At 36.1% G+C, this 24,062-nt stretch overlaps 1 protein-coding gene across 2 annotated transcripts in view; it reads left to right on the forward strand.

Moving 5' to 3' along the window:
• Positions 1 to 24,062, forward strand: part of PBS2 (cysteine and histidine-rich domain-containing protein RAR1) — a 44,429-nt gene that overhangs the window by 14,807 nt on the left and 5,560 nt on the right. The window contains exon 3 of one of the 2 annotated variants that reach the window (XM_090014968.1): positions 9,010 to 9,161. In XM_090014968.1, the coding sequence (XP_089871094.1) occupies positions 9,010 to 9,161 (152 nt within the window). Of the gene's footprint in view, positions 1 to 9,009; positions 9,168 to 24,062 lie in introns of both variants that reach the window. The other variant, XM_090014967.1, reaches the window with a different exon arrangement.

Consider the following 24,062-nt stretch of genomic DNA (forward strand, 5'->3'; position numbering starts at 1 on the left):
TCCTCCGTTATTGGTTCTAAAGATTTGAATATTAGTTTTAAATTGATTCTTAATATAACAATGAAATTTTTTAAAACACTCAAATACTTCTGATTTTTGTTTTAAAAAAAATATCAAAGAATATCTACTATAGTCGTCTACAAACACAACATAATAGGATACCCCTTCTTTGGATTACGACTGGAGCTAATCTTCATACATCTGAATGTCCTAGTCTTTTGTGACAAATTTCTATATCTTTATTTTCCATAAAATTACAAAACGGTTATTTTGGTAACTCAAGATTGTCCACAACATAAAGATCTCCTCTTCTATAGCCTCGCTTAATTGACTTCTCAGACTGGAGATCCTGTATTAGACAATCATTAGATAAAAATAATACTTTACAACCATGGTCTGTAATTTGAGAAACTGATAAAAAAATTAAATTTAATTTTGGTACTACTCTAATATTTGGTATGTGAAAGATTGGATGCTTTTGAAAAATCCCAAAACTTTTGATTTTCAAAGATGTTCCATTAGCAGTTGAAACATAAGAGTCATTTGGATTAAACTTATAGTCAGACAATATGGACTCATTTGGTGTCATATGAAAGGAAGCACTGGAGTCAAGGATCCAATAGGTCTTACCATGGTCACCACTTGTAGATATAGCCGCTCCCGAAAAGGATGGAGCTTGAGCTTTAAGCATATGTTGTAGCGCCTCCATTAGTTGAGCCAATGAGAGCGAGCCAATGCACTTGGAGTTGTCTATCTCACTTCTTTCAACCAAAGCAACTCTCTCTTTATGATCATCCTTCTTTCTTTTAGGATAAAAAGGCTTGATATGTCCCGGTTCGTAACAATGATAACAAATTATCTTTTCACCTTTTTTGTATTCATGATCACCCCTCTTTTCATTCCTCTCATTGTTGGGGTTCCTTCTATTCTCATTTTTAACAAAATGAGGAAGTTTGTATCTTGTAGTATGATTTTCGGGCTTTAACATGGCAAGCACGGATTCTTTATATTTTGAAACGGAAGGCTTCTTTAATCTATTATCTTCCATAGTCAATTCTTTAAGAGTTTCCACTATGGAAGGAATACCTCCTCTAGGAATGAGAGCTGATTTGGTTCCCTCAAATTCGGGTCTAAGCCTGTTAATAAATTGGTAAAAATGCTCCGTTTTAATTTGGTTTTCACGGAGTTCTACGTCTTGTGGGCAATGTCACTTTGGCTCAAGAAAAGAGTGTGCATTATAGTATTCTCTAATACTCATCTATTCTTGAGTCATGGTTCTCACCTTGTTTTGAACATTGCATATATGTGCAATATCTTTAAGACTATGCATGTTTTTAAGATATTTTCACGCATCACTAGCGAAATCAAATTTTGTCAAGCTAGAACATTTGTGGATGTCCACACTATTGATGAGTCATCCAATTATTTTAGAATGACCCATCCTCCACTCTTTTCATTTCTTTTCATAGTCAGAAACAACTTTATCCATTTCCTGTCCTTGAAGTGCAACCTCCTTCACATTCTCAATTTTCGTAAGAATGAACTTAGGCTCTTTTTCGGTACCGTCCACCAAACCCCAGTCTTTTTTCCCATATTTTGTGTTTTACTATGGATGCCCACATCACATTGTTAGTATCGTTTAGGCCTACGGGAATGAAGAATATTACCTCTCTCTCATTCTCAATTTCTTTACAATTCGAAGAGAAAGGGTAGAGAAAGGGAGAGAGAGGGGAAGAAGAAGAGAAAGAGAAAGTAATAAAAACTTTCTTGAGATGTGACATACTTCTTAATGCAACAATCCATGATTTGTTGTATCCGCTAAGCTCACGATCCTCCTCTTGATATTGTCACAAACTTTTCTTTAAAAATTGTTGTTGGACTACCAAAGCTCTGATACCATGTAATGAAATGGATTCAATCTAATAAACATATAAGAACACACTTTCAATCAAGTATTCTACTTGATTGAATCATCAAACCACCCACACAAGGGTCTAACAAATTTGTTATTGCATAGTCACTCAAAAATGAGTTGAAAATACAAGGCCACAAAGGGCCTATTTATAATACAAATGGACCAGTAGGGAGGAGCCCCAATATGGTTGTTGGGCTGCTCCCAGCAGTCATATTTATGACCATTGGGAGCAGCTCCAACAGCTATATTGGAGCTGCCCCAGAAACAAAAAAAACAAAAATACAAAATAAAATAAAAGTAAAAGATAAAAAATAAAAGTAAAAAATTGTCAGCCCCTAATGGGCTGACGCCTATTACAATAAAAGACCGAAATACCCTTGCTGGGTATTTCAGTTTACAACAAATATATATATATTAACAAGCCCGACCCACACTAGCATTTGGTGGAAGAATTAAGGCTTTCACATAAATGGGAAATAGAGGACTTTGTTTGGTGGAGTTTGAAGATCGAACCTTAAAATCTAGTATTTGCTTGTCCTGTTCCATAGCTTTAATTAGATTAATCTTTTCATTCAGATTAGATTATGTTCTTTTAAATTATTCATATTCGCATTGTTGCTTTTGCAATAGGCAGACTTGGTTGATCTACATTTCATTAATGTGTTTATCATTGTTGGTTTTGACACCCTAAGATGCTTATAATTCAACTTCAGAGGTTCATGTCCATGTACTCTCACAAAGACAGAAAAGAAAAAGTAGGTTTTGGACGGTACTGATGCTTTGTTTGCATGGAATGTGCTTGTGTTAATAATAATAAAATACCTTCATGTTCTGGTTACTAATGAATGAAAAACAAATATCAGAAGTATGAAAGATGCCACAACTACCTTTCTGCAAGAGGTGAAAGAAGGAGAAAGAGAGAGAGAGAGAGGAAGATGCTCAGAAAAAATCGGCAGCCAGACACAATAGGCATGCCCTAATTGTATTATATGCACCTTAATATACATTAGGTTTAAAATACAAACAAGTTACAAAAGATGCCATTACATATAATAAAATAGAATGTGTGATCTGACGTCCTGGATCTGGATCCAATCCAGATCTAGGACATCTAATCATGTTTTATCACCCTCCCTCAAGTTGTGCATAGTCTTGTACGATGGACGACTTGTTCTTTAGGAACCAAAATTGATGCTTTGTTAGGCCTTTAGTGAACATATCAACAACTTGACTTTCTGTGCGAATGTGGTGAGGCTCAATCTCCTTGTCTTCAACCTTCTGATGAAGTGTTGATCTATTTCAATATGTTTTGTGGGACAATTTTGTATTGGATTATAAGCAATGTTAATGGCACTCTGATTATCACACAACAAATATGATAAAGAAACTTCTCATAGATCAGATAGAAGATGTCTGACCCATGTAGCTTCAACAGTCCTAGCTACCATGGACCTGTATTATGCTTCAGTAGTGGACCCAACAACAGCTCTTTGCTTCCTGCTATTTCATGACACCAAATTTCTTCTAATGAATATACAATATCCAGAAACAGATCTTCTCTCATTTGAATCCCCTGCCCAATCTATATTTGTATAAGTGTTGATTTTGTGACCCTTATTGTCAAGCTTGTTTCTTTGATAAATAAGACCATCTCCAACGATTCCTTTTAAAAATCTTAAAATTCTCTTCACAACATCAACATGACTAGTTCTTCGCTTGTGCATAAATTGAGATACCTGATTAACAGAATAGACAATGTCTGGCTTGGTGAAGGTAAGATACTGAAGCATCCCAACAATGCTTCGATATTTAGTCGAATCATTATATAAGTCTCCATCATTAGAGCTTAGCCTCTAATGCAAAACACTAGGCGTGTTTAGGGGTTTACAATCTGTCAATCCTGCCTTGCTCAAAAGATCAAGAGTGCATTTATGTTGTGTAAGAGTTAAAACATCTCCTCTTCTATCTACTTCAACTCCAAGAAAATATCTTAAATCATCAAGATCTTTGGTCTTGAAATTTTGCATCAACAATTTCTTTATTGTTTGTATATGACTGTCTGAATTGCCTGTAAGAATTATGTCATCAACATATATAAGTAATAAGGTAGTAACATATTTATTCTTGAAAATGAATAGGGAATGGTCAAGTGAGCATCTGCGAAAACCATAATTTTGAATTTTGATAGAAAAACTCTCAAACCAGGAGTTATGCTTGCTTTAACCCATAAAGTGCTATTTTTAGTTTGCAGACATAATTCTTGGGATCTCCTTCAGCATATCCAGGAGGTTGTTCCATGAAAACTTCTTCCTTCATATCTCCATGTAAGAAAGCATTTTTTATATCTAACTGGCTCAGCTGCCATCCATAATCAATTGCCAAAGATATAACAATCCGTATTGTTCCCATTTTAACCACGGGACTGAAAGTCTCATTTTAATCTTGCCCATACTTTTGTGTAAAACCTCGTGCCTCAAGTCTCTCTTTATATGTCTCATTGCATCCATCAGGCTTATATTTAATCTTATAAACCCACTTGCACCCAACAACATTTTTCTTCTTGGGCCTAGGAATAGTTTCCCAGGTTTGGCATTCATGTAGAGCTTCCATCTCTTTATTCATAGTCTCTATCCATTTATGGTATTTAATGGCTTGATAGAAGTTAACAGGTTCATCATGCTTCTCAACTTGAGACCTAAACAACTGAAAATCCATGGAAAATTTATCATAGCTAATCCACCTTTGAATAAGATGACAGATCCTTTCCGATCTTCTTAATGAAGGTTGACTCATATTCTGCTCGGCATTGTCCGTGACAGGATCTCTTTCTCTTCGAACATAAACTTGACCAGAGAATCTCTGAAATTCTCTAGGCCTTTCGTTTTCTAAAGAATGTGGAGGTTCGAGATTTTGTCCATTTGAGCTCAATTCTTCACAAAATAGTTGACAAGTCCTTTCACTTTCAAACAATCCTGCACTCATCCAGGGATCATAAACTTCAACATTTGGAGGTGGGTTCTACTCTTGAGGCAATGACGTGCTCTCAAAATTATGTTCATCAAAAACATTTTTGAAAATCCTGATATATTTAGTTACCGGATCATAACATTTGTATCCTTTATAATCATTCACATATCCAACAAACATGCACTTCACTGCTTTATCCTGAAATTTATTTCTCAGAGACTTGTCAATATGTACATAACAAACACAAAAAAAATGTGCAAGTCATTATAATCAGGATGTTTTCCAAAAAGAGTAAGGTATGGAGACTTGTCCTTTAAAATTCCCGTGGGCAGGCAGTTAATCACATGCACTGCGGTGTGAAAAGCTTATGTCCAAAGATTAATAGGAATATTGCTATTATAAAGCATGCGCATGGCACTCTCAACGATATGACAGTGTTTCCGTTCAGCCACTCCATTTTGTTGAGGGGTATATGGAAAAGACACTCATCTATTTATCCCATTATTTTGAAGAAAATCAATGAATCATTTGAAGAATATTCACCTCCACCATCACATTGGAAATATATAAATATTGGGAGAGAAACGATTTTTAATGAGTGCACAAAAGTCTTGAAATAATCTAAAAACTTCAGACTTGTGTTTCATGAAGTATATTTAGGTGAAACGAGAATAATTGTCGATGAATAAAACATAATATTGACTTCCAGATGAAGAACATACAGGAGTTGGTCCCCACACATCAGAGTACACAATTTTAAAAGCTTTTGAGGCTCTTTCATTAAAAAGATTAAAAGGAAGAACATGACTCTTACATAACTGACAGCTTGAACACTTTTTAGCATCCAACACAAGGTGCAAACAAGACTCTGGAATCAAATTTTTTGACACAAGTTTCGTAATAAAACCATGACTATAATGACCCAAACGATTGTGCCACAAATCTGGCTTATTACATTGAGAAAGACCGTAGACATCTGTATGACAAGACTTAAGACTCTGAGATGTCGGTTTAAAAAAAGGTGACTTCAAGGTAGAAGATGAATGAGATATGGGATCCTCCTTGAAGATATACATGTTTTCTCGTCGCTCCCCGCGAATGTCTCTTTAGTTCGAAGATCCTTAACATACACATAAGAGATAGTAAATTTGACAGAAGAATTTATATCATCAACAAGTTTGGATACAGAAACAATATTCTTTTTAATGTTAGGAGCAAGAAGAACATTGGACAAACTAAGAGAAGTACTAGACAAAGGAATTTTTGCACTTTCAATATGAGAAATGTGATGATGTGTGCCATCTCCAGTGACTATACTACCTTTTTTAAAATAAAAAGATAAATTCGAGAGCTTACCAACATTACCTGTAACATGAGTAGCTGCTCCAGAATCTACGTACCATTCTCCTTGATCATTCTGCTTAATACTCATCTGAGATAAAGTTGCCAGAAAAAGTTGTTGCATATCTTCAATGGATTTCTTCCCATCAGATTCCCTTTTGTTTCCTGCTTTGTTATTATTTCTCTTGTTTTGGGAATTAAACCAACAGTCAACTTTCACATGCCCTTTCTTATTACACTGAAAACTTGTGGGCACTCTTCTCTGATTCCCTGCATTGAAAAATTCTAGCATGCTCGGAGTAGGAAGAATGCCATGACCTCTCTGACCAAAGCGACCACGTCCTCTACCATCTTGAAAACTGTTACCCCCACGCCCAATACCATGAGACATATCCGAGGCCAAGACATTATGTGTTCTTCATGATCACTACCTTTCGTCATGCGTTTTATACTCATCTCATATTGAAGAAGTTTAGCTTGAAGATCTTCAAAACTAGGTAACACTGGCAGAGCCGATAAAGAAGTAGAGAGAACATGATATTCGGAGTCTAGTCCATTAAGAGTTTGTTGTACATTTTCCTTATCAGAGACTGCACTTCCAACAATAGCTAGCTGATCTGTAACAAACTTTACCTTGTTTAAAAATTTTATGACAGACATTGAACCTTTTTTAAGGGTTTGAAACTCGATTTTTAGAAATAAAACTTACTTCTGAAATCTGAGAATATGTTTGCGCAAGCTTGTTCCATAATTGACCAGTTGTACAATCATCCGGTATTGATATCAATACTTCCTGTGATAGAGTGGAAGTAATATAGGAAACCAAGGCCTGATCTCGCTTCATCCATGTTGTAAATTCAGGATTTGAAATATAGTTAACCGATGCAACTCCTTTATCATCTTTCGTTTCCTGTGAAATGAACTGTGGTGGGACTGAAATTGAACCATCCAGATGCCCAAACAGATCTTGGCTCCTTATGAAAGGAACAATTTGCCTCTTTCAAGTCAGAAAATTAGAATGATTAAGTTTTTCAGAAACAAGTTGGCTAAAAAAATTCGAAGAGAGGCCAGTGTAGGTAGACAAATTCATTTATAAAAGGTGAAGAGAAAAAGGATAAAACAAAGAGAAGATTATGACAGATTCAGCCAAGACTGACTATGCATCAGCAAAATCAGATTTGGCCAATAAGCAGGAAAGTTGTAGATTTTATCTAAAACGTGCCCCTTTTTTTTAAATGAAAGGCACTATTCTGGACTCAGTCCAAGCCCTGCAACAAACAGACCTGCTAACACAATAAGATGCTGCCAATATACATGCCGACTGAATATATGTGAAACAATGAAAAGAACTAATAGAGATAACGATAAAAGATGGCGGCAAAGAAAAAGGAAATTTCAGATCAGTTAGCAGATCCCAGAAAATAAAATCTGGGTTAATATCAAAACTGGAGAGATTTTCAGATTAAGATATTAAAAACAAACGAGCACTATTTTGACATCAAAAATATTTTTGGGTTTTAAAGAATGTTTGACGGCAAAGAGGATAATGCGCAATATTGGGCGAACAAATCCAAAGGAGAACCGATTGACAGGAAAGAGGAGGAAGAAAAGAAGAAAGATTAGAGGGAAATAATGAGGAAGAGAGATTCTGACCAGAAGAACAAAGTTCAGATCTATATGGGCATACCTTTTGGAAGAAGTCTGCAGCCCCGCTCTGATACCATGAAAGAAAAACAAATATCAGAAGTATGGAAGATGCCACAGATACCTTTCTGCAGGAGGTGAAAGAAGGAGAAAGAGAGGGAGGGAGGGAAATGCTTAGAAAAAATCAGCCACACACAATAGGCATCCTAATTGTATTATATGCACCTTAATATACATTAGGTTTAAAATGCAAACAAATTACAAAAGATGCCATTACATAGAATAAAACAGAATGCGTGATTTGACATCCTGGATCTGGATCCAATCCAGATCCAGGACATCTAATCACGTTTTATCAACTAAGTCTCATTTTTAAACTCTAATTGACTTTGCTGTTTGTTGTTGGGTATTGGTTGGATTGAAAGGGTTATGGCATCATGGTCTTATCACTAAAAAGAGATACATGTCTATTAACTTGCAAAAGGCAAAATAAGTGTTAAGCATTTTGAAATTTAAGGTCAACTAAAAATCTTCTGTTTCAAAAGTTCTAGTCTTATGTTCTGACGGCTATGGCCAGATGGAGCATTGATCTTGTCCAGTACTGCTTTGACATTGTGGAGGTCATGTGATGCAGTGTTGCGTGTCTAAATGTTAAAAAACAGTTGTCCATGGTCATGATTATTTGTTCCATTTTATTTACTGCTAGGCTATGACATTTTTGTTTTCCAGAATACATGAGTGTGGCTCTGGTGCACCTTGACGTGCTAAAAGCATATATTTACATTGTAAGTGCTGCTTGAGTTGTTTTCATGAACCCTGAGTTCCAGCCAACTATCTGGCTGCATCAGCATTGATGCAGACCATTGTGATTCTTGAGTTAAATAATCTGTTCATGTAATTAAAAAATGCAGTTATTGCCTCTGTAAGAGTCTTGATATCTTTTCCATCTCACAAACAGTGAGCTCTTGCATGCCCAAACCTGCCTTTAGAAAACTTTTGGTCCTTTAAATTGACTTACCATTTCCCACATTTGGTGCATTAAAATTGAATTACATATCTCTGACATGCTTGTTTATGTAGACTTTGTTTTGTCTATCAATATCTGCACTCTCTCATGGAGACTTCATCTTTTATTACTGAAGGTGTAAAACTGGAAAGCATACAACTGAAAAGTCAGTGACAAAGGCTGCACCAAGCCCAAATAAGCCGATTCCTCTTCCTGTACCAGCCAAGGAACCTGCTGATGCGGCAAAACTGAATTGTTCACGATGTCGGCAAGGCTTCTTCTGTTCTGGTCATGGTACTCCAAAACTCTAAATATTCCCCTGAAATTTGCTGACTTCACAAGGTTGATTAGTGTCATGAGTGGGATATATATATATATATATATATATATATATATATATATAATTTGTTGGGGCTGACCTGCTCCTGTCAGGACCTTCACAAGTCCTTTGCAGTTTGTCTGATGCAATAAATCAGATGTTCCGCTGTTTGCCGTGCAGCAGCAGCAAGGTTCAGTAGCCGCCCTTGGTCATCCTCAAAACTGGGTCGCGTCTCCTCACTATGGTGGTTGATGGTGTTAAATGTATTGGTTGACTATATATATATTTGTGTGTGTATTTGTTATTTTGGTTAACATATATATTTTTATTGATATATATATATATATATATATATATATATATATATATACTTGATGTATATATATTTATATGTATATATATATGTGTGTTTTTTAATCTTCTTGATGTAATAGGTGATATCCTCTAGGAGAATTTTAGTCTTTTTATTTTATGTAATAGGTCTTGCCCATTAGGGGCAGTTTTGTCCTTTTTTTCTTTTTTATGTCTTTACTAGTCATTGGACTAGCCCTCTTCTTCCTCCTTTGTTGTTTATATATGGGAGCTCTCCCATATTTTTTCTCATGCTTTTCTTAAGCATTTGAGAGTTAATAAAATTATATTTTTTTATTTTGTGCTCAGCCCTTGCCGGCTTGTGTTATGAACTATATTGTGTTCTTGTGCTTGTGCACAATGTCTCTTGTACTTTGCCCATTAGTGGCTTTGTGATTGTGCTTCTTCTCCGGTTCTCATTACATGGTATTAGAGCCAATAGACCTTTGATCATAGTAACCTTGGTGAAGATCATGCCTTTTCTTGGAAGATGTGTCAAAGCCTCAATTGTGTGAGAAATCAGATGTGGGAGTCACCTTACTATCGTAGCAAGAGATAGAGAGAGAGGTAAGAGGGAAGAGAAAAAAAAAATGTTGGGCGGCAATGATGTCTTCTCCCCTTTCCATTGATATTTATATGTTGTACGAGTGGTACAATACAGTACAATAGTACAATACAGTACAGTATGTTGTACAATACAGTACAATAGTACAATACAGTACAGTATGCTGTACAATACAGTACAGTAATACAATACAGTACAGTATGCTGTACAAGTGGTACAATACAGTACAGAAATATATTCATTTACATATACATATTTAACAGCCTCCCTCAAGTTGAGGATGATCTTCAATCATGCTCAACTTGCCCTTAAGTAACCAAAATTGATGACTAACCAATCCTTTGGTGAAGATGTCTGCTACTTGGTCTTCTGATCTGACATACGAAGCCTCAATTTCTTCTGTTTCAATCTTTTGTCTAACAAAATGCTGATCAATCTCAATGTGCTTCGTGCGACAATGATGAATAGGGTTAAAAGAAATATTAATGGCACTTTGATTATCACATAAAAGCAGAGAGGAAGAGATAGGTTCATTCAACTCTTGAAGAAGATGCCGTACCCAAGTGACATCAGCTGTCCCTGCTGCCATTGCCCTGTACTCTGCCTCAGTGCTGGATTTAGCAATGGCCTTTTGTTTCTTACTACTCCAAGTGACAATATTTGGGCCAATAAAAACACAATATCCTGAAACCGACCTACACTCATCAGGGTCCCCACCCCAATCTGCATCACAATATGTAAGTAAACGGTGTCCTGTAGTGAAGCTTTCATCTTTGTGATAGAGCAATCCATCTCCAATAGTCCCTTTCAGATATCTGAGAATACGCTTAATACATTTCATATGACAATCAGTGGGAGCATGCATAAACTGAGATGCTTGATTTACAGCATAAGCAATGTCAGGTCTTGTAAATGTAAGATATTGCAACATACCAACAATGCGGCGATATAAAGTGGAATCATGATATAATTGGCCTTCTTTTGCACTAAACTTATGATTTAAGACAGATGGGGTGCTGAGAGGTTTACAATTAATCATACCAGTGGTGTGAAGAATGTCAAGAGTATACTTGTGTTGACTTAGAGTGAGTCGATCATCTTGTCTATCGACTTCAACTCCCAAGAAGTATCGCAATGGGCCTAAGTCCTTCATCTTGAATTTGGCCATGAGTAAAGACTTGACCAAGGCAATATGTGCATCATCACTCCCAGTGATAATGATGTCATCAACATATATAAGAACCCAAGTAGTAACATGATCATTCTTATACATAAATAAAGAATGATCAAGTATACTCTTAGAAAAGCCATGCTGCTGAATTTCCATGGAGAAACTCTCAAACCAAGACCGAGATGCCTGTTTTAAACCATAAAGAGACCTTCTCAATTTACAAACCCATGTAGCCGCATCATGTTCACTATATCCAGGAGGTTGCTCCATATACACCTCTTCCTTCAAGTCCCCATGTAGGAACGCATTCTTGACATCCAACTGGCTAAGAGACCAACCATGCTGAAGTGCCAAAGTGAGGATCACACGAATGGTGCCAATTTTGACAATAGGGCTAAAAGTTTCCTCATAATCTTGCCCATATTGTTGTGTGAATCCGCGTGCAACAAGGCGAGCTTTATATCTTTCAATGCTACCATCTGGTTTACGCTTGATCTTGTAAACCCATTTGGAACCAACAACATTTCTATCAACAGGTCGAGGAACAATATCCCATGTATGACATTCATGAAGTGCTGCCATTTCTTCGTTCATAGCTTCAACCCAAGCTCGAGAATGGGCTGCCTGATGGAAAGTAGACGGCTCTTTCTCTTTGGCCACATTGGTTAGAAACAACTGAAAGTCAAGAGAAAAATTGTTGTAACTAACCCAACGATGGATAGGATGCCTTTCACGTGTGGATCGTCGAAGAGGGGGAGCCTCGTGAGATGGAGTTGAAGGGGCTCCTCGACGGGCATAAACCAAACCTGAAAACCGTGAAGGCGCATCCTGGATGATGGAGTTGTCTGCTTCAAACTGAATTGGTTCATCAACAACAGGATCTCTGATAGAGTCATATAGCAAAGTATCACAAAGCCATGGATCATAAGTAGTTTGCTCATATACCTGAGAAGTATCACAAGTGCTGAAATGGTCATCATCAAAAACAACATTTTTAGACACCTTAATCTTACCCAAAATAGGATCATAACATCTATATCCTTTATACCCATCGGCATATCCCAGAAATCTGCACTGAACTGCTCTGTCCTGAAACTTGTTACGTAAAGAATGATCCACATGGACATAACAAATGCATCCGAAAGCATGCAAATCATCATAAGAAGGGTGAGAACCGTGAAGCAAATAATGAGACTGATCTCCTAATAATTTCATAGGCAACCTGTTAATGATATGCACTGCAGTGTGAAAAGCCTCAGTCCAAAGAGAGAAAGAAATATCAATATTGTGCATCATACTTAACGCGGTTTCAACAATATGCCGATGCTTACGTTCTGCTACTCCATTCTGTTGTGGAGTGTAAGGACAAGAGGAGTTACGTGTGATACCATGGTCCTTTAAATATTCACTAAAATCATGAGATATGTATTCTCCACCACCATCACACTGGAAATAAGTGATATTTGAATTGAAAAGGTTCTGAACAAGAGCATGGAATTGTTTGAAAAGTTTGAACACTTCAGATTTAGATTTCATAAAGTAAATCCAAGTGTAACGAGTGAAAGAGTCAAGAAATAACACATAATAACAAGAGCCAGATAGAGATGAAACAGGAGCTGGGCCCCAAACATCAGAGTGAATAATTTCAAATGGCTTGGAAGCTCTTTTATTGATACTTTGAAAGGGAAGTACATGACTCTTGCAGACATTACAACTAGGACACTTATGATCTAATTTGACTTTGGGAATAAAACCCTGAGAAGACAATTTGTCAAGGAACCCTTGACTACAATGACCTAACCGACGATGTCAAGAAACTGGCTTATTACATTGCATAACAGAAGAAGACTGACTCAAATAAGCAGGAAAAGATGGAGACACGGTAGATGACGTCTTCAAAGTCCCGGGGGCTGCTTCGAAGACGTACATGTTTCCGCGTCGTTCACCCTTAGCGAGCATCTTCTTGGTTCGAAGGTCCTTAAGACAAACAGAAGACAGTAAATTCCATGGATGAATTTGTTTCATCAACCAATTTAGAAACAGATAAAATGTTTTTCTCAATGGCAGGAGTGAGTAAGACATTTTTCAATGGTAGTGTAGATTGTGACAAAGAGAGAGATGCATTTCCAGTATGAGAAATAGGGTGGTGGGAACCATCTCCCGTGACAATAGTGCCAGTGCCAATATAAGGAACCATGTTGGAAAGTTTACCTGCATCAGAAGTAACATGTGCGGCTGCTCCAGAATCAATATACCAAACTCCATCATCATTCTGACGCAAATTCATGTTGTTAAATGCAGTCATCAGAATTTGTTGCACATCATGTGGCAACCCTGCACTCTGTCCCTGATCAGTACCCTGTTGTGCTCGAAAATTTCCCTGCGGCTGCCCCTGAAACTGTCTAACATTCATCTGTCCAGCTCTTGGTCCTGGCCTCCCTGCCTTGTTGCAATTCTGTGGGTTGTGCCAACAATCTGCTTTCACATGGCCACGCTTGTTGCAATGGAAGCAAGTAGGGACACGGGTACCTCTAGTGGCAGGTGGAGCAGTAGGAGTAGGAAGGAGTCCTCCACGGCCCATATGAGCAGCAGGTGGACGAAATGAGGTAGACCCAGATGTAAACATGACAGGATGAGGATCATCAATAAGATGATCTTGAGTCAAACTAACTTCATACTGTAGGAGTTTGGCCTGTAAATCCTCAAAGCATGGAAGTGTAGAGGCAACCTGTAATGCAGTGCAAAACATACGATATTGGGGCCCAAGGCTTCCCAATACCTACTGAACAACATCTCTGTCAGAAACAGGATATCCAATAGCGGCCAACTGATCAATGATAATTTTGATATCCCCTAGAAATTCAGTAATGGTCTTAGTTCCCTTTCGCATAGATTGGAACTGCCATTTCAGTTGAAGTGCACGTGATTCAGAAACCTGTGAATAAGAGTGAGCAAGATGTCTCCATAGTTCTGCAGCAGTAAAATGGTCAGAGATAGTTTGTAATATACGATCAGATAACGTGGCAGTCAAATAGGCAACCACAGATTGGTCCTTCTGAAACCAAACATCATACGCAGGATTTGGAATAGCAATGCAACTCACCTTCCCATCATTACCAGTTACCTCTTGCGTAATAGTCATAGGTGGGGCGGGTGATCCCCCATCCAGATGCCCGGAAAGACCATGACTTCGGATAAACGGCAGAATTTGGCGTTTCCAAAGTAAGTAGTTATCATGAGTTAATTTGTGAGAAACAAGTTGAGAAAGAAATCCGGGGCTGATTTTAGAATCCATAAGGAAGAAGATCAAAGATGAATCAAACAGCACGACAGAAATTCGTAGGTTGTACGGACAGAACCGTACGGACAGAAATTTTTGAGTTTTGGAAATCACGATTTTTTTAGTTAATCATGCAGAATGTACGATTTATCAACTATATTGCAAGAAATAGATAAGAAATCACAAGAAGTTTGAGAAAAGAGGCACTTTTGAGAAATGAGGGTTCCCAAATTTGGGGAAAACAGAAATTAGGGTTGATAAAATTGGGGATAACAGAATATGTAAGAAGGAAAAGATGCACGATATGAGGAAATGAAGAAACGACGTCGAAATATAGTGATTCAACGGAGAAACAACAGAGAAAATATGAAAAAAAAAAAACACTTTCCTTGAGAACGCCCAAAAACGCACGTCAAGGTCCTTAGGGGCCTTCCAGATGATCGTGATTACCACGCCCTTGGCTCTGATACCATGTGAGAAATCAGATGTGGGAGTCACCTTACTATCGTAGCAAGAGATAGAGAGAGAGGTAAGAGGGAAGAGAAAAAAAAAATGTTGGGCGGCAATGATGTCTTCTCCCCTTTCCATTGATATTTATATGTTGTACGAGTGGTACAATACAGTACAATAGTACAATACAGTACAGTATGTTGTACAATACAGTACAATACAGTACAATATGTTGTACAATACAGTACAGTAGTACAATACAATACAGTATGCTGTACAAGTGGTACAATACAGTACAGAAATATATTCATTTACATATACATATTTAACAAATTGATCTTGTCTCTTCATTGCTTGTGCATTATAGAGGAGTCTATGTTCGTCATGCTCATCACGTTAAATGGCTCCAACTACCACACTTGAGCCTCTACTATGGAGAATCACATCTTATCCAAAGGACTCGTCAAGTACATTGAGGGTGAGTGTTCAGAGTTCCAACCATGGTTGCCGGTCGAGGAAGCGGGAAGCGATACGGGAAGCGAGGCACTTTCAAAATTTTAGAAAGCGGGAAGCATGGGACGACTTAGAAGCGAATCATGAACCGTCTCGGAAGCGACCTAGGAAGCGAGGGGGAAGCAAAAAAAAAGAAAAAATAAATAAAAAATAAAAAAAAGAGGGAAGCATGCTTTCTCCCAAAAAAAGGGATGCTTCCCCGCGCATTTCGGAAGCACGGCGTTTCGCGTTTTTGAAACGCGTATCAGGGAAGCGCACTTCCCCTACTGTATAGGTGCTTCCAGTAACTCTGGTTCCAACTCATTCATAAAATTTGAGAATGGGAACATTAAATTTCTCGATGAAAATAAGGTCGCCACCCTTGAGTTTGAGAAAAATCACATGGAGTGGCGGATGGACAATGCCAAAATATTGGCATGGATCGTGAGTAGCATGGTCGCTTCTATTCTTGATAGTGTGGCATAGTCCAAAGTTCCTAAGAGACATGTATACCATGAAAGACATGGCTCATTGGTGGGATCTCTACAAAAGAATGATGTCTTTGAGGCAAGGTGATAAATCATTCTGGGATTACTACAACGAGATGACCCTCCTTTGGAGAGAGTTGTTGTCTTGGAACTCAAGTAAGAAACTATTGGAGATCATTGCCTAAGACGATCACAACTCAAAAGCGAACAATTCTTCATGTTCCTTAATGGTTTAAGGTCTGAGTTTGAGAGAATAAGAATGATGTTACTCTACAAATCAAAGGTTCCTTCTCTCCATGAGAATCTCTCTGAGTTGAGTATGGAGGAAGGAAGATTAAAGGAAGACAAGGAAGAAAAGACCAATGACGTCGTTCTTGCCAAGACTTATATACCACCATACTTTAGAAAGCAAAATGGAGGTCAAAGAAAGATTATATGTCACTTTTGCAATGAGTCAGGCCATATCAAGCCGGCTTGCCCAAAATTGAAAACTAAGGTGGCTTCAGTTGGAGACACTGTTATTATTATTATTATTATTATTATTATTATATATATATATATATTGTTTCCTATTTACTCCAAAATACCCAATAGGGGTATTTTGGTCTTTTTACCATGTAATATAAGTTGTGTACAACTTATTTAGGATTTTTTTATTTCTTAATTTTTTATTTTTCCACTTTTAGGGACCATTGACTTGTATATAGGTTGGGGCTCCCCAACGTCTATCTAGTGGGAGCCCTAATGGCCCCCTCTCTCTCCTTCTTTCATCATGTATATAAAGGGGGGTGTTCCCCTTCATTCTATGGGTGTGTTCTCTCACTTTTTCTCTTTAATAATATTCTTCTTTTGCCTTTTGGCATTTCCCCTTAGTGAGTTTGTGTATTTGCACTTTATGTGCTTGTGATACTTTGTTCTCTGTTGAATCCTCAAGTGTTATCACTTGTAATTTGTATTTTCGCATATCTCATTAAATGATATTAGAGCCATTTGGGTTCCTTGTAATCTTAGAAGATTTCTTTTAAGCCCTTTTTTTTTATCTAAGTTCTTTCTCTCTCCTCACCTCTACCGTCTTCTTCAACATGGAGCATGACTCAAGAGTAGAGCTCTCCTTCATGCTCAACGGATCAAATTATTTGATGTGGGCATTGGTTATGGAGAATCATCTTCGTGGAAAGAAACTTTGGGGCTTCGTGATGGGGACCACTCTTGAACCAACATTGAAGCTCACCAAAAATCGAAGGTGGTGTTGAAAAAGCTCTTGATGATGAAGACTAGATTAAAGCTATTAATGAGTATCAAACAAAGGTAGATGATTGAAAAAATAATTACGCCAAAATTTTGGCGTGGTTCATGAACAATATTGACATAAAAATTTGTGCAAACATTGCTAAGTTTAGAAGAGCCAATGAAGCTTGGTTCTTTCTTAAGGGTATGTATACCCAAAAGGATCTAGCTAGACAATTTTTTTGTCAAGAAAAAATTAGACCAACTAAACAAGGGGACATGAGTGTCTGAGATTATTTTAGTGCCTTGTCTCTCCTTTGGGATGAACTTGCTCTTCTTGAGCCCAAGTGAGTGGCTTCGAAAGATATTGAAATGAGAAGAGAACAAATCGAAAAAGAACATTTCTTTCAATTTCTTTACGGTCTTAGACCGGAATTTGAACAAGGGCATCCCTTCTTCAAAAAAGCAAAGCCTTACCTATTGAAGATGCCCTTGCCGAAGTATGCCAAGAGGAAACTCGTCTTTGTATGACTCATAAAAATGATGAAATCTTGGCCGTTACTAGGTCGGGATCCAATGTTAAAGCATATAGGCCTCCCCACTTTACCAAAAATAATAATCGGTTTAGAAAGGGTGTTGTCACTATTATAATGAACTGGGACATATTAGACCGGTTTGCCCAAAGCTTAAAGGAAAGGTGACTTCGGTTGGTGAAAATGTTCCAAAGAAAGAAGAAGTGAACAACAATGGAGGAGACATTAAAGATACTCTCAATCAAATTTCGAAAGCACTTCAACATCTTCTTAAGTCTTCTTTTGCTTCAGCTACCGCCATCGCATCTTCATCATCTCCTTTAAGTATGTTGATTCTAGACTCAGGTGCTTCTTTTCATATGACACCACATAAAAACATTCTTTCTAATGTCTATTCCAACCCCACATTGTCTTATGTTTTAATGGCCGATGAGACTTCTTTAAAAATTGAAAACATTGGAGCACTTAATTTAAAATATTCTCAATATTTTTTTGTTCCAAAAATAAGGATGGTTCCAAAAATCAATTTAAATACATTTTCAGTGTCTCAAATTACCGATCATGGTTGCCAAGTCTCTTTCTCACCTAAAGATTGCACCGTGCAGGATCTTCGATCAGGGAAGCTGATTGGGCAAGGCTATAGGAGGGATGATCTATATTTTATAGATTTTTTTACTCTATCATTCAAGTCATTTTGTAACTTTGTAAATGTCAAAAGTATTGAAGTTTGGCACAAGAGACAGTCACTTGAATTTTTCAAAGATGTTTCTTTCTCCTTTTTGGGAAATACTTGTAATGAAAAAGTCATGACTTGTAAAGATTGCATATTTGTTAAATTAAAAGCTATTCCATTTCCTCAAAGAAGTTTTGTCTCCACACAACCATTTGAATTGGTTCATTCCGATGTATGGGGTCCTTCACCTGTCATATCTAAGGGAGGTTTTTCGTATTATATAATTTTTGTGGATGATTTTACTAGATACACATGGATCTACTTCCTAAATCGAAAATTTGATGTGTTTTCCTTTAAAGAATTTCAGGCAATAATTAAGAATAAATTTCTAAGTAATTTCTCAATTCTAAGATCGGATTTAGGAGGAGAATATATGTCAAATGAATTTCAAACTTATTTACGACAAAATGAGATTTGTCATTAAAGATCTTGTCCCAATACTCCGCAACAAAATGGCCTAGCGGAAAGAAAATATAGACATAGAATAGAAACAACTAGGACTCTCTTGATTTTAAAAAATATTCTAAAATCATTTTGGGTTGAAGCCGTTCTAACTTCAACATATTTAATTAATAGAACTCCTTCATCATCTTTAAACAATGTTTCTTCTTTTGAAAAACTTTATAACATGACTCCGGATTTTAAAAAACTAAGAATTTTTTGTTGCAAATGTTATGTTCTTACTCACAAGAATGATAAGCTTTCTCCAAAGGCTATTGAGTGTGTCTTCTTAGGATATGGTGAAAACCAAAAAGGATACTGACTTAATAAATAATAAACTTTATATTTCAAAGGATGTTACCTTTCTTGAAGAAGAAAATGGTTTTGAAAATAATGAACCAAAAGAAAACATTGATTACTCCTTATTTGATTTACTACCCCAAAAAGATGAATCTAATTCTATTGAGACTTTTGAGGCTCTTAATAATGATGAAAATCATTTACATGAAAATGTAGATGAACATATAACAAGTAATACACAAGTTTATACTAAAAGAAATGAAAGTATTCATTCATGTGCTTTTGACAAATTCTCTCAAAACACATCTTTAGAAGAATTTTTACAAAGAAGATCAAATCGTATTTCTAAATCACCAAATAAATTTGTATGTTATGACTCTTTTTCTCTAAATTTTAGAGCTTGCTTGATAGCCATTCATTTTTTTTATGAACTATCTCATTATAATGATACCAAACAATATCCACGTTGGAATGAAGCCATGGAATTTGAACTTAATGCACTTAAGAAAGCTCAAACTTGAGAAATAGTTAATCCTCCATAAAGAAAAAAAACTTATAGGATGTAGATGGGTTTTTAAGGTAAAAACTAAAAGTGATGGTTCTTTAGAAAGATATAAGGCTAAATTGGTAGCCAAAGGATATGCTCAAGAATATGGAGTAGATTATGATGAAACGTTTGCCTCGGTTGCTCAAATGACAAGTGTTCGAGCCCTTATTACTATTGCATCTATTAAAAAATAGCCTATTTATCAACTTGATATTAAAAATGCTTTTTTTAAATGGAGATCTTGGTGAAGAAGTTTATATGGATCTTCCTCCTGGCATGAATTTGAATGGAAAAGTTTTGAAATTAAAAAAGACATTATATGATCTTAAACAAGCTCCTAAAGCTTGGTATGATCAATTTAGTAATGTATTAATTAATTTGGGTTTTGTTTCTTGCTATACTGACACTGCTCTCTTTGTTAAGAAAACAAGTGATTCTATTGTAATTTTTCTTCTTTATGTTGATATGATCATCACGGGAAGTGACAAAGGAGTAAATAACACTAAGTCTATGTTAAAGAAAATTTTTGATTTGTTTGACTTGGGTTTCTTAAGGTATTTTTTAGGAATTTAGGTGGCTTATTCACATAGCGGATACATTCTATCCCAAATGAAGTTGATTGCAGATATTTGTGCTATGTCGGGAATTTCAAATGAAAAGAAAGTAGAAACTTCGGAAGTTATAAATGCAAAATTAAGACTTGAAGATGACGTTCTACTTGATGATCCTACTCCTTATGGACAATTAATTGGATCTCTTATTTATCCATCACTCGACCGGATATTGCTCATGTTTGTTCATACCGTAAGCCAGTTTCAGCATGCTCCTACGATGGTTCATATGGCAGTTGTTATGAGAACTGTGCGATACATCAAGAACACTATTTCAAAAGGGCTTTTCTTATCCTCTTCCTCATCTTTTGACTTAACTGCTTGTACTCATGCAGATTGGGAAGGTAATCTCAATGATTGAATCTCAACTACTGGTTTTATATTTTTTTAGGAGATTCACTTATTTCTTAGAGGTGCAAGAAGTAGCAAAATGTATCTTTGTCATCATCAGAAGCTGAATATCGTATCATGGCAACTACAACCATAGAGATTGTATGGCTTATAAGTTTTTTTTGCGATATGGGGATTATCATCTCAACTCCTTCAAAGATGTGCTGTGACAACAAAAGTGTGATCTACATTGCAAGCAATCATACATTTCATGAGTGCACCAAACATATTGAAATGGACTGTCACTGTGTTCGAGATGAATACCTAAGAGAAACTATTACCTTGCCTTATGTCACATCAGAATATCAGTTGGCTGACTTCTTCACCAAAGCGCTTCCAACCCCTCGTTTTTTGTTTCTCCTTATCTAACTTTCGGTCTTCTCCCCGTAAAGTTTGAGGAGGGGTGTTAATATATATATATATATATATATATATATATATATATATATATATATATATATATATATATATATATATATATATATTGTTTCCTATTTACTCCAAAATACCCGATAGGGGTATTTACTCCAAAATACCCGATAGGGGTATTTTGGTCTTTTCACAATGTAATATAAGTTGTGTAAAACGTATTTAGGATTTTTTTATTTCTTTCACTTTTAAGGACCATTTGAGGGCCCACTTGTATAGACGTTGGGGGTCCCCAACGATCATTAATATGATTGTTGAGGCTCCCCCAACATCTATCTAGTGGGAGCCCTAATGACCCCCTCTCTCTCCTTCTTTCATCATGTATATAAAGGGGTGTTCTCCCTCATTCTATGGGTGTGTTCTCTCACTTTTTCTCTTTAATAATATTCTTCTTTTGCCTTTTAGCATTTGCCCTTAGTGGGTTTGTGTATTTGCACTTTATGTGCTTGTGATACTTTGTTCTCTATTGAATCCTCAAGTGTTATCACTTGTAATTTGTATTTCCGCATATCTCATTCTAGACACTTCATCCAAAACTAGTAGTGAGGCCAATAACAAAAGAGGTGGTATACTTAAGGATCTATCTTTTGTACAATTGGTGGATGCTCTTCTACAATTCTTGAAGACATCTACTTTGGGAGTCATCGTGTCATTCACTTCTCCTCCGGGTATGACATATTGGATCTTTCACTCGGGGGCTTCTTTTCACATGACACCTAATGTGTTGTATTATCAAATTGTCGCACCAATAAAAACTTTTCCAGTGTTTCTACTGCGGGTATCACTAGTATTGAGGATTTAAAAAATAATTCTAAAAATTTCTTTGTTCCAAAAGTTAAAGTTATTTCAAAATTAAAATTAAATTTGCTTTTGGTTTCTCAAATTTCGATCATGGGTATGGAATCTCCTTCTTATCCAAGGGTTGCTTGGTGCAGAGGAAAGCTAATTGGGAAAGGTCATAAAAGGGGAGATTTATACTACTTGAACTTTTTGTGTATTCTAATAAACACTTTTTTGTAACTATGCATAAGAGAAAAATATTGAAATAGGACATCCAAGTATATTTAAATTATCTCATTTTTCTTTTTTGAAAAAAAATAATGAGAAAAAATGTATTTATAAAGATTATATGAAACTTTAAAAAAATATTAAGCTAGGTTAGTAGCCAAAGGTTATGATAAAAAATATGAGATTGATTATGATGGAACCTTTACACCTGTAGCTAGAATGACAAGTGTTAGGAACTTAGAACTTTCATAGTTGTAGCCTCTATTAAAAAGTGGTTGATTTATAAGTTAAATGTCAAAAATGCTTTCCTAAAGGAAGATCTTAGTGAGAATTGTATATGGACCCTCCGTCTGGGCTTGAAGTTGAGCAAGGTAAAGTTCTTAGGCTTAAAAAGGCTTTGCACAGTCTTAAAGAGGCTCCTTAGGCCTTGTATGACCGATTTAGTAAAATTACGATTGATCTTGATTTTATATCATGTTATACTTGTATTGATCTTTTTGCCAAGAATGCAGAAACAAACATCATTATTTTACTTTTATATGTAGATATGATTATTACTGGTAGCGATAAAAAAATGGGGTTGAATTTTTTAAAAATATTCTCAATGAAACTTTTGCTATATCTGATCTTGGTTTTTTAAGATATTTTTTAGGTATTGAGATTGCCTACTCTCCTAGAGGATATGTATTGTCTCAAATGAAATTCGCTTATGAAGTTATTGATAGATCGGGTTTAACAGATGAAAAGGTGGTAAACACTCCTGAAGTGATTAATGCAAAAATGAGGGCTAATGATGACATTCTATTAGAGGACTCCATGCCTTACCATCAGTTGATTAGGTCTCTCTCGACATAGCACACATAGTTCACAACACAAGTCAATTTCAACATGCACCTACTAGAGTCTATGTGGTTGCCGTTATGAGAATCATCAGATACTTAAAGAGACTATAACTAAAGAGCTTTTACTATCCTCTTTATTGTTTTTAAGTTTAATTGCTTATACTAACTTTGATTGGGGAGACAATCCTAATGAACATATTTTTACTACATATTACTGTATATTTTTTTAGAATTCTCTTATATCTTAGAGGCGTAAGAAGCAACAAAAGGTGTCATTTTCTTCTATCGAAGCTTAGTACCAGACAATAGCAACCACTACTCTATTGAAGGTATATTTAAATTATCTCATTTTTTTTGAAAAAAAATTTGTAATAAGAAAAAATTTATTTATAAAGATTGTATAAAACTTTAAAAAAATATTAGGCTAGGTTAGTAGCCAAAGGTTATGATCAAGAATACGAGATTGATTATGATGGAACCTTTACACCCGTAGCTAGAATGACAAGTGTTAGGAACTTAGAATTTTCATAGTTGTAGCCTCTATTAAAAAGTGGTTGATTTATCAGTTAACTGTCAAAAATGCTTTCCTAAATGAAGATCTTAGTGAGAATTGTACATGGACATCCAAGTATATTTAGCAGTCTATTGAAGGATATTGACATCGACATCGACATCTCTACTACACCTACGAAGATGTGTTGCAACAACAAAAGTGTCATATACATTGCAAGCAGTCACACCTTCCATGAACGAACTAAACACATGGAGATGGACTATCATTATGTTCGGGAAGAATTTTTCAAAGGAACCATTGAGTTATCATATGTAACATCAGAATATCAGATTGCCGACTTCTTCACTAAAGCCTTACCATTGCCTTAATTCTCTTTTTTTTAAGCAAACTGTCGAACGTCATATTGAAGGGGGTGTTAAATGTATTAATTGATTATATATATATGAAAGTGGATCCGTGTTAAACCAATTTGGTGCTAAACCGCATGCTAAATGGGGT

This window comes from Nuphar pumila, chromosome 7 (genome assembly GCF_984573655.1).
Source record: "Nuphar pumila chromosome 7, dmNupPumi1.hap1.1, whole genome shotgun sequence".
NCBI classification, from domain to species: domain Eukaryota; kingdom Viridiplantae; phylum Streptophyta; class Magnoliopsida; order Nymphaeales; family Nymphaeaceae; genus Nuphar; species Nuphar pumila.